We start from the raw sequence: 11,934 nt of genomic DNA on the forward strand, positions 1-11,934 counted from the left end.
CATATATAATTCTTGAATGGTGTTAGTAACTATACATTATAAAGATTGGGTTACAGAGTTTGAAGAAACTTTGGGGTTGTGAGGTCTCATGTAGAAGCAAGTCCAACAACGTTTTGAAGATACGCATGATATGTTATAGTTTTATATTTTTTTGTCTATGTTAAAATATTCTTGATGGCTTGCATGTAATATCAAGAATGTGCCTAATCTCTGAAGTATGCAGGGAATTCACACAATATATATTCTAAGTGAGTATCTTAGGTATGATATTGGTAAAAATATTTTTGAATTGGTGATGACTTTGAGAATCGCTTAAAGATTTAAGCTTGTTAATCACGGTGGAGATATCCGATTGTTTGTTTCAGATACACGGTAATCATGACAATGTACTCGAGTACGTATGATATTGAAGTTAACTCTTCTTTTATAATATAGTGCTCAGTATGTTATTAGCTTACTGGTTTGGTGGAGCTACCGATTCTTATTTTTGATGGTTCTCTTATTGAACAATGGTGGAGTCTGTGCAAGGATTCAACGATGGTGATTGAAGATTTTCATGGTGTTTGGAAACATCGCCAGTTTCACAAGTATTCTTAAAGAAGAAAATGGTTTGGAAACTATTATCAACGTCATGCTGTTTTGGTCGAAAATATGGTTTTATGAAATAGAAGTTCAGGTCTGAGCTTCAAAGTAACTCTTTTGGTATATAAAGATGGTGAATAATTCTTGGAAGATGAAGGTAATTTTATTGTGACTGTCTCCTGCTTAAAAGCATGATCCGAGATAAAGAATTTTTAGGAAAACATAAGGATTCATTTTGGTATGTTTCCATGTTGAGATGAGTGTCTTAATTTGGATTAGGAAAGAGTTTATGTGTTTTCTATTCATAGGATACTAATACACGTGGAGGTCAGGTTTTTCTCTATATAAAGGACTATAATTTGAGGCATAAAGATATCTAACCTGGAAGAGTGGTAAAACCTTGTGTTTATATTTTCGGTCCCCTTGTTAGGAAGTCTAGTGCTTACGTGAAGGTCAATATCAGTGTGAGAAAAAAACTTGTAGAAAGGAGATTTTTGTGTTCTAACGATTAGGTTTTAGGATGTCCTAAATCAAGTTTCTATAGTGTTTCCATGTTTTTCTTCTTTTACAAGCAAATGTGAAGAATATGTAGAAGAGATGATATGAGGCTAGTTTGAAGAATGGCTTTGAGAGTTGATTTCTAAAGACTTCTTAGTGGTATTCTAGGGTATGTCTTGTTAACTCTTCTGGTTGGATCTTCTCCCGTGAGTTGTGGAAAGAGGATGATGTAATGATCTTGATATAATGAAAGATTTTCTGGTGGTATTGGCCGTGGATGTATCCCGTAAAGGTGAACCACGCATATCTTGTGTTGTGGTTGTGTGCTTATTATTTTTTGTCGTTATTATTTATCTCGCATGATAGATTAGTATGTTTTGGTTCAAATCACCATTAGCTGTTTGTGTTCTCGTGTTCCCCTGCGCTCAAATGCCAATTTTCCCAATAAAAATAAACACTCCAAAACTATAACCGCTAGTAAACAGTGACGATGAATTATTTAGAAATGATGGTCTCACATGACCTGACAAAACATATCTTATGCAGAGGGCTGATATTTGGGGAGTTTTTCGGCGATCCGTCTAGAAGAAAAAAAGTTGTAATAAAAATAGGACGTAAATATCTAAAAATTTCAAATGCCGGAAATCACAATTTTATCATGTAGGAATTACCTATAAGTACTATTATAGTGTTCTTAGTTAGTGGCAGGTCCACCCATTAAAGCCCAATAATCGGAGGTCCATAATTAAAAGAAAAAAGAAAAATGGACCAAATATTTTAAGCCCAGGTCATATACACGAGTAACCTATTAAGTGCATTTTAAGAATTCCCAAAATAGCCTTCACTATATATAACAGAAATATAAACCAGTTTTTCTCCATATTCTTTTTCTTCTCAGATTCGCTTTCTCTCCCTCCCTCCCTCTCCTCTTCTCTGCTGTTGTCGTTTATGAATGTTAGACCTAGGGTTTTCGAAGATGATTCATGGTTTACAGATATGTTATGTAATCTTCTCTCCGGTTCTTTTTTGTTTTTGTTTTGTTTCTCAACTGAATCATGAAGATCTGATTGATTTCATGATGTTTTCACTTTCTTTTTCCGGTTTTGATAGTTTGATTTCATGATGTTCTCTTGTTTTTCACGTGCTGCTGATTTTTAGACTATGAATCAACAGTACATATTTGGTATACTGAAATATATTGCTCTAATTTTGTTGTTTTTTATAGTTTTGGAGATTTTTCTTGTTTGATCCAGAAGTACATATATGGAATACTCAAACAAAAGTGTTTCGATTCTATTTTTTCATAGATACGTTACTTGCTTTTCACATGCAGCTGAATTTTAGATTATGAATCAGCAGTACATACATGGTGCACTGAAAAATTATGCTTTAGTTTTGTTATTTTTGTAGTTTTGCATATTTTTCTTCTTCGATCTATAAGTATATATATGGAATACTGAAAAAAAAGTGTTTCGATTCTGTTTTTTATAGATTCATTACTTGGTTTTCACATGCATCTGATTTTAGTTTCATTTTGATTGTTTTTGATATGCTTTTGAGTTGCTTTTGTGTATTAATCATCGGTACATATATGATATACTGGTGGATTTTGATGAAACAAGTTCATATCTAAATAAAAAAATCACGTTTTATGTTTATTTCATTATTAGATCTGATATTTTTATGGTTTTTGGTTCATTTTTCAGTTTTCTTTTGTGTATTAACTATCAGTACATATATGATGTACTGTTTCTTTTTGTCCTTACTACGAATTTATAGGTTTTCTCTTATTTTTTGGTTTGATCCAGGAGTACATATATGGAATACTGAAGTATGTGCTTTGATTCGGTTATATTCATGGATTTATCACTTCTTGACATGCAATTGAGTTTTTAGTTTATGAATCCGCAGTACGTACATGTCGTACTGATAAAAACTTCTTTTGATTCTGTTTTAATCATAGTTTTGCCACTTTATTTTGGTTTGATCCATGAGTACGTATGTGCAATACTAAAATAGACGCTAGTTTTGTTGCTTTTTTTTTAATACGAAAGAAAAGAATTTTGTATAAAAAATCATGGGTTAGATGTAGGGCTGCACAAGACCCGCCCACGATACCCAAACCCACCCGTACCCGCTAAATCCGTGGGTTTTTAATCCATACCCGCCCGTTGTGGGTGCGGGGTTGGTTATGAAAAAAAAAACACTGTCTGTGGGTGCGAGGTTGGTTTAAGCTAATACCCGCCCATACCCGCCCAAAAAACCCGCAGATTATATACCATTAGATAAAACTAATCCTAATCGTCCATTATGAAACCCTAATACTAGTAGATAGGATAACTGATAACCCTCATTCACTTTCTACACTCTTCTCTCTGTTCGGCCTCTCCTCTTCTTCCTCCTCAGTTCTTCTTCTTCACCTACGAACGACAATTACCAGAAATCTTCACCAGAAATCGACAACAACAACTTCGAATCTTCACCAGAAATCGACAACAATCGAAAAATCAACAGATTCAACACTTAATCTTCATCTGTGAACTTCCTAGATATGAATATTTTATTTGGGGGTTTTGGTTTTTTTTTCCTCACTTAATCAAGGAGAATAGAAGTTACTCTAAATACTTGAATATAAAGCGGGTTTAAACCCGTTTAAACCCATACCCGCCCAACCCGTAGCGGGCGGGTAACAAAACCCGCCCGCTGTTTTTGGGTGCGGGGTTGGTTATGAAAAAAAAACCCGCAGTCTGTGGGTGCGAGGTTGGTTTTAGCTTATACCCGCCCATACCCGCCCATGTGCAGCCCTAGTTAGATGCAAGTAAAATTGCATTCGAATCTAAAATAGTTTGAATCCAGTTTGGCATACATTGTTGCCATTCATGTTTACTGGAAAAAGATAAAGCTTTTTCGCAATTGTATTGCGACATTATTTCCTTCACGATGGATAAAACTACATCTCCATGTGGGTAAACTATTAAGAAGTAATGTCTTGAATAATGCTGGTATTAGTCCATTTGATCTCTCCATGCTTTCCATTGATTGCATTCACCACTTTCTGGTTGTCTCCTTACAGGTGAAGATGAATGATTCCTTTGTCTTTTGCCCAAACCACTGCCTCATAAGCTGCCAATGCCTCCGCTTGTTCAGGTTCTAAGGCTGATATGCAAATTCCCCTAGCTCCATTGCTTGAACCTGTGACATCACGGCTGATTAGTCTGATTCCAGTCAAACCATTATGTTTACAGAATGCTGCATGAAAGTTAATTTTGCAGTCATTATTTAAAGGAGGTTTCCAAATCTTCTGTTGTGGTAAAACAACATTGGCTCTGTTCACAACATTATGAATACACTGAATCCGTTGCCAATATGTCATATGAGTCTTTATGCCATCAATGACTATATCAGTATTGACCTGTAAATTGTCAAAAACAACAGAGCAACGCAGTTTCCAAACATGCCACATGGTGAAGCAAATGCTACTAAACTGAGTGACATTAGTAGGTCTTAGGTGAACATTATTATCAAACCACAGCTTAATCCAGTCATGAAGAATTTTACCTTGTAATAATTAAACACAGTTAGCGTCAATACCAGATAAAACAGAGATGAACACATTATATTCCAAGAAAATATGTTGAGGTGTTTCAATATGAGAGTTACACAGGGGACAGTTATCAACCCTATGCGAAGAATGTCTAGAAATTCTATCTCTTGTAGGCAGGCATTGTTGCAAAAATTTCCAAATGAAATGTTGAACGTTTAAAGGCATCTTAGTTTTCCAGATGGCTTTCCGGTCTATAGTATTACTATTAGCTGGTCTAACTTGAGTAGAGTCTAAAATAGCTCTGTAGGCAGTTTTCACAAAGAACTTACCTGAATTAGAAGGCTTCCACCTAAGCACATTTTTACCTTGAATAGGGATTCTAATGTTCTTTATAGCATTCACAGTGTCCCTGTCAAACAAAGCTTCTAGAGTAGACACATTCCAAGATTTAGTTTCACTGTCAATCAAATGAGAAACTTTATTTATATTAGCAGAAATGAATTGAGATTTAGGTGGACCATTAATATTTGGGATCCAAGTATCTTTCCAAATGGATATGTTTGTACCATCTCCAACTTGCCAGCAGTAAAATTGTTTGATGATATTAATACCATCACAAATTCCTTTCCAAACCCAAGATCCCTGTCTAGAAAGCATGCAATTGAGGGGGTTAAAACCATGAAAGTATTTATGCCTAAGAAGTTTGGCCCAAGGAGAGTCAGGGTTCTCAAGCATTCTCCAAGCTAACTTAGTAAGAAGAGCTTGATTAAGAATAGCTGGCTGCCTAATATTTAAACCACCTAGATCTTTAGGAAGAGCAACATGATTCCATTTTTTACCAAAACTACCTTTTTCTCCCTGTTTTTTGTTCCACCAAAATTTCCTTTGAACAACATCCAACTTGTCAGTAATGTTTTTTGGCATGTGGAAAACAGACATGTGATGGCTGGCTATTGTCCCCAAAACAGATTGAGTAAGAGTTGTTTTACCTGGCTGAGCTATGTATTTTGACTGCCATGGTGAGAGTCTGTCACTAACTCTCTCCACAAGTGGGGAGAAAGATTCCACTTTGTTCTTTTGAAGCAATAAAGGAACACCTAAATACTTGTCCTGCAAAGCCATTTTTCTGATATTCAAAGTATTTGAAATTTCATTCTTAACAGTATTGGGGACCTTTGGGCTAAAAGCTAAACCTGATTTTTCAAAGTTTACAGATTGTCCAGAATATTTGTTGTTGTGTTTTAATACTGTTATATTTTGGTCACATTTACAGGTTCAATATGTCCAACGGATACATACTCTATATGTAAGCAGTGCGACAAATATATACTCAGATTTGTAAGCAGTGTAGCAAATATGTACTCAGATTTATAAGCAGTGTAGCAGATATGTACTCAAATTTGTAAACAGTATAGCAGATATGTACTCAAATTTGTGGTCCTTTATATGTTTTAATTAAATTTGGACCTCCAGATAAAACAAAATCCCGATTTGGTAGAAGTATGTTATTTCACACTTATTTGAACAGTAGAGTATATTAGTCATTTCCATGTTTTCAAAGAACTTTGGACCCTAAAATAAGGGTAAAATCCGATTGAACCCTACTATAAATAACCTTATGGGCTTAGAATCAAACAAGAAATTTTTCTTTTATCATTGCGTAGAGGCGGAGCTAGATTTTAAGAAAAGTGGTGTAAAGAAAATCCTTCGCCCATGTTAAAGGGTGCGATATGAAATTAGAAGGCCAATTTAAACATCAAAAAGGGTGCGATATGAAATTAGAAGGCCAATTTAAACATCAAAAACGAAAAACAAAGAAATCATTATTGGGCTTAGGAGCCAGTTGGGGCTAGGTGAGCAACTGCCAACTGCACACCCATACTCTTAGCTGGCTCCGCCTTCCGTTAAAGAGCACCAAAGCTAAGTTCTGGAGCCATGGAGGTGTGAATAGATGATTGAGATTCTATTGTAAGTTTATAGAAATGGAGGAGCATATGACGTCACTTTTTGTCGACGATTTTCCATGTTTCGTTTGCAAAACTTTCTTTCATCTAAACGGGGAGCCAAGGACTAGCCACTCTTCATGTTGCTCGCTTTGCTTTCAGACTAGCAGCCTCGTAAGAGCAATCTCCCCGTGTTTGGGAACATAGCGTGAGGAGCAGCTTTCACTACCTACCACCACGTTTTAGTCCTCTTGTTTGACTCTACAGTGTACAGACTACAGAGTCTTCTGGACTTTTTTTCATTTTCTTTGATGCACAGTCTTAGACTTACTTCTAACCATCCACGCTGAAGTGACAAAATCCATCTTTGAGCCTGAAACTACATGGAACAAAATCCATCTTTGTTCCAAAGATAGGCATTGTTCGAGGCAGAAAGAATCCTAAACATATTCGAGGAAAGGGGTTGCATTGTACATGAACTTGCAAGGTGGACTTCCGACATACTAGCAGTAAATTGTTCAATACATAGATCGTGCTCAAGCACAATTAACTTTGTTATAAAATGGACTTGCAATATTCTACCAAAAACAAAATCTCGAAAAATGAAAATGCATAATCTCATAACTCTCCAGAAAATGGACTTGCAATATTCTGAACATTTATCATTTTCACATAACTTTCCGGAAAAGTGAATAACTAGGCAGAAATAGAGTTACTGAACTGGATACTTCTGCAGCATTTAGACATCAAAACTAACCTTATACTACACTGAAACATATACCAAAGTATAAGTATTCTAGAAGGAGAGAGAAAAGCATACATACCCTGTCCCAAAACACTTCTTTTAAATCTTAAAAGTATGTAATTCTCAGCTCTCAACAAACTCTTTCATGCTCTTCAACCATTCCTTGTACTCTTTCCCTTGTTTCTTCATCATGTACTTGTGCAAGTAATTTGCCAAAGAGCCATCAATCCCTCTCATTTCCAGATACTCCCTGAAAGATGCTTGTAAATTCTCATCCAAATCCCTGTACATAAATAGAAGCACCACAAAGGATTATTAACGAGGTACAACTATTCATAGTTCACCATTTATTTAGAGGGAAATTCGGAATTTCTTTTTCATGTATTCTCCTATACAATTTCTAAAGGCAATGACATAACACAGCTATTATGGATAGAAGGACAATGAAGCCCACCGCATGAATATCATCATATATTACAGAGAGAGAAGCATAGTAAGAAAATCCCAACTTAGCAACAAAGAGCATAACTAGTCCCATGACCAATTTGGTAGTTTGGTTGTTATTCAGGTAAGAGGAAAGTTTTAACAATGACAACCAAAACCATACACACTGCACTTCATACTTTTTGTTCGAGTTCCATAGCCTTTTGATTTGACCCTAGAATTTGAAATTTCTACTCAGCTTTTACATAAATGAACTAAAAATGGAGATAAAGAAACTCACAGAAATTCTGGACCCTTGTAAGGGATCTGATTAGGGGAAAACTCAGGCCTCGTCAGTGAAATGCTATAAATGTCAATATCGTCGGGAATGCCAAAGCAACAAAGCTCCAAAGAAGGTCCATCTCCTTTGCTTATAGTCACCTTCATAGGGATACTAAACTCATGATTACCCTTGCCATCATGACAATCCTCATCAACATCATCACTATCCTCATTATCACCGTCTAAGTCATCTTCTCCTCCTGGCATATCAACATCGATTTGGATACACTCATTATCTCCAAACATCCGTTTCAAGACGACTGTCTGCTCACCGGGATTGTCGACCACCTCAAACGGGCATTCCTTTGGGTCTAGCAGCAACTCAAGATTATCATCACCCTAGCAAGTAAAAACCAAAACAGAAAATCGGTGACTCAGGTCAGAACTACTAGTCCGATCAGAAAATGATAACCCTAACCCTAATAATGAAAAAGAGTTATAGAACTACTAGCATTACCTGATTACTGAGGCGATCAACTTCAGCCATAGCTTCGACACTTTCCAGTTCTTCTTCGATGACTCGTTTTAGTCTCTCGTCTTAAGTCCATGGGTAGAACTCAACTCAAAAACCGGTTGACTAGACGAGGGAACCCATTGACTTATAAACTACCCAATTAAACCCCATCTAACCAATGTGGGATTAAGGATCCCAACATCCCACTACGCTTCCAGACCCAACGTCCTCGTTGGCCCACTCTATCGACACTGACCCGAAGGTAGCCCTTTCTCTTATGGCGGCTTCACTCCCCTATCAGTATTCAATGCGGGTGACAACTACGCCCATACATAGGTGCCCCAACACTTTAATCCAGCCTATAGGTCACCCCTTCCGTGGAGCGGGCATGGATCGTGGTGGTTAGCTTTGATACCAAATGTTAGGGTACCGACCCTAAACTCGTCTTAAGCCCATGGGTAGAACTCAACTCAAAAACCGGTTGACTAGATGAGGGAACCCATTGACTTATAAACTACCCAATTAAACCCCATCTAACCAATGTGGGACTAAGGATCCCAACAGAGGCAAAGAAGCGAAATTGGTTTAAGATTGACTTTTCTTTTGATACACTATAATTGGGGTTTAATTCGGATGATGCTCTGTTTCTCAGTAAAAAAGTAGAGAAAAATTGGTTTTGCTGATTAAATGTTGGTGTAAATCGAGAAGAAGAACAAGACTGAAGATGGTGTTGGAGAAGTAGAAGAATAGTACTTCTACTGCTCCTTCGGAGTATTGAATTCATAACTGATTCAACAAAATCAAAAGAAAAAAATTATGAATTATGAAGAAGAAGGGGGTTTAGGGTTTAAGATGCAGAACAACAGAGCTCAGCTCACGACACTGGACTGGAGGGCATAGGCAGAAGAACTGATTGCTAGGCCGAATCCCTAATAATAAACTATGTCAAGGGCAATGAACAATTTGTTTAACCAGGTGTACTTTTTTTTTTACTCGGTCAACAAATTAAATAAAAACACAAAAACTGGACATGGGCTAGGCAGACCAGAAGTTAGCCGTGAGGCCACCAACTAATCTTAGCCTAATTGAAGCGGTAGTATACCTCGCCAGGCCATTCTACGGATAGAACAAAGTCGTCAGGCAAACAAGCTTGCTTGGACAAAGCATCAGTTAAAAAATTAATTTTTGTCATCAATGACTCTATTTCGAACTTTTGAATTCATATAAGTTCAACTCATTTTTAACATTTCATTTCACACCTCTCCACTGTTTTACTGTTTAAAATTCTTCTGCTTGCTAAATTTTTTTTGAAGAGGTAAAGATTTACCGGCGCCTGCTTCAGCACAAAATGTTGGATAAAACCATTTGTATGAGTTCAATAATCCTAGATTATTGTCTGGTCCAGATATACTTCCACATTACAGGCATGTCAACGGTAGTTATCGAAACGGATATGGTCTCTACCATATCTGTTACCGATAAGATTATCGGATATCCGATATCCGATAATATCCGATAGATATTCAAAAGTATTTCAGTTATTCATTCCGATAATAATGTCGGTTATCCGATAATATCCGGTAATATCCGATAGTAATTCATTATAATAAAAATAATTTAAGTTCTTTTTTAGTCTTTCTCTAATTTCATAAATTACAAAAAAAATCAAAGGAACCCTAAGGAAATTCGACTAAACAAAACCAAATACCTTGATCAAATGCACAAATTTGACTTTAAAACTATTATATTAAATTAGATTTAAACAACACTTAAATCTTCTCCATCAATATTGAAAAATTCTCCGCAATCACAACCAATAAAACTAGTTGTGTTTTTGTTCTTCCTTAATATTTTTATTTCTACCACTCTTCACATACTACCAAGATAACTAAATATATTACTCCAAAAAAAAATATAAAAAAATTTGCATATGTATTCTTTAACGGATATCGGATATTATCCTATAGGATAATGCCTTTTCCGTATCTGTTTCGTTAAAGTACGTTATCTGAAATTTCGGATAATATCCTAACGATTCGGACGGACTCAGACGGATATTGAATAATCGGTTATCCGTTGACAGCCCTACCACATTATAAGTTACATCAGGAATGATGGGGAACACATCATATATTAAGAGGTTGTTGGTCAGAATTGTACCTTGTTTACCAGTCAGTGGCTACCGGCTTCCGTCTAAGAAAGAATGTATAAATATCCTTGGCGTAAGTTCTGTTTTGAATATCACAAAAAGCACAACACGAAATGTTTGAACCTATTGTTAGAAAGATGGTATAAATGCATTTGATTAAGACTTAGAGATTGGTGAGTTTGTTTAGAGAATATGATTCGACTAAATTTTTCAAATGCATTTGATTTACAATCCATTATAATTTTTTTTAGTTTTGAAGTATAAAAATTATTATTTTTGTTGTAAAGGAACTCTTCCCCTTGATTTATGGTTCATTTGTGGAATAATTAGTGGCGATGGAAATATAGTGTCATTCAACCAAAATGAATGGCTGTCAAATGAAAAATAAAGATTGCTCTTTCCAATTTTATTGAAGACGAGATATGAAAAAGGGACCCTTCTTATTCTCTCTCATTTCTCTTTCTAAAGGAAAAAAAAACATAGCCTCCATCAACTTCTTGCTCAGGTCTGGTTCTTTCTTTTTTAAGTTTTAGTCAATAGGTAATCAAATAAAACATGCTTTTTATTGTCTTTTGGCGTATTTCTTCGCCATTTGGGGCGATCGTTTCTTCGCTTTGCTGGCGATTTCTTCAAATCATCATGGTTAGATCATGGTTTGTTATTCTCGATTCAGAAACATCAATCATTCAACACGGTATCGCTTTGAATTTATTATCAATCCAGGAGATTTAGGGCATCCAGGTTCGTATGTGAATAAAAGATTACGAGCAAAGTACTCCTTTTTGTTAGGAGCATCTCTTAAAAGAAGAAGAAAATCATATCAAATGGTCGGAGTTGATTCCAAATAATGCCATCATTATTCCCTACTACATAAACAAAAATTGGGTATTTGTATGGTTTATGGCTCTTTCTCTTTGGGATATACTTGTAATTGATATCTTGAATTGTATTAGGTTTTTAATTATCTTGTATTTTGATGTTTTTCTATTCTTGTAAGTGATCATGTAATCTGTATTTTGATTTGAATGAATTGAAATATGTTGATTGACCAAAAAAAAAAGACAAGATATAAGAGAATCATAAAAATATGAAAGTCGATGGATTATTCTATTCAGTGTTAAAGAATTTTTTTAAAACTCAATCAACAATCAACAATTGTGGAAATATATAATGAACTTGAAAAGGTATTTTATTATGGTTACTCGGCCAATTATTCTTTCTTAACTCAACCACCATTTTAAAGATTGGTAAACT

At 35.6% G+C, this 11,934-nt stretch overlaps 1 protein-coding gene across 1 annotated transcript; it reads right to left on the reverse strand.

The window, feature by feature from the left end:
• Positions 1-7,167: 7,167 nt before the first annotated feature.
• On the reverse strand, positions 7,168-8,606 carry LOC113332527 (uncharacterized protein At2g39795, mitochondrial-like). The gene is made up of 3 exons (XM_026579074.1): positions 8,535-8,606; positions 8,037-8,416; positions 7,168-7,595 (listed from the first exon to the last, which is right to left on the reverse strand). Exons 1-3 carry the CDS (start codon positions 8,562-8,564, stop codon positions 7,436-7,438), a joined length of 570 nt encoding a protein of 189 aa, XP_026434859.1. The 5' UTR covers positions 8,565-8,606; the 3' UTR covers positions 7,168-7,435.
• Between the last annotated feature and the right edge of the window lie 3,328 nt (positions 8,607-11,934).

Source organism: Papaver somniferum, chromosome 1 (assembly GCF_003573695.1).
Source record: "Papaver somniferum cultivar HN1 chromosome 1, ASM357369v1, whole genome shotgun sequence".
NCBI lineage: Eukaryota > Viridiplantae > Streptophyta > Magnoliopsida > Ranunculales > Papaveraceae > Papaver > Papaver somniferum.

What these genes read in the sequence shown, in the direction of transcription:
- LOC113332527 (XM_026579074.1), bottom strand. Translation starts at nt 8,564, where the DNA reads ATGGCTGAAGTTGATCGCCTCAGTAATCAG. An exon ending in TTGATCGCCTCAGTAATCAG is followed by an intron (nt 8,417 to 8,534) that starts GTAATGCTAGTA and finishes TTTACTTGCTAG; the next exon opens with GGTGATGATAATCTTGAGTT. An exon ending in TACAAGGGTCCAGAATTTCT is followed by an intron (nt 7,596 to 8,036) that starts GTGAGTTTCTTT and finishes ATTTATGTACAG; the next exon opens with GGATTTGGATGAGAATTTAC.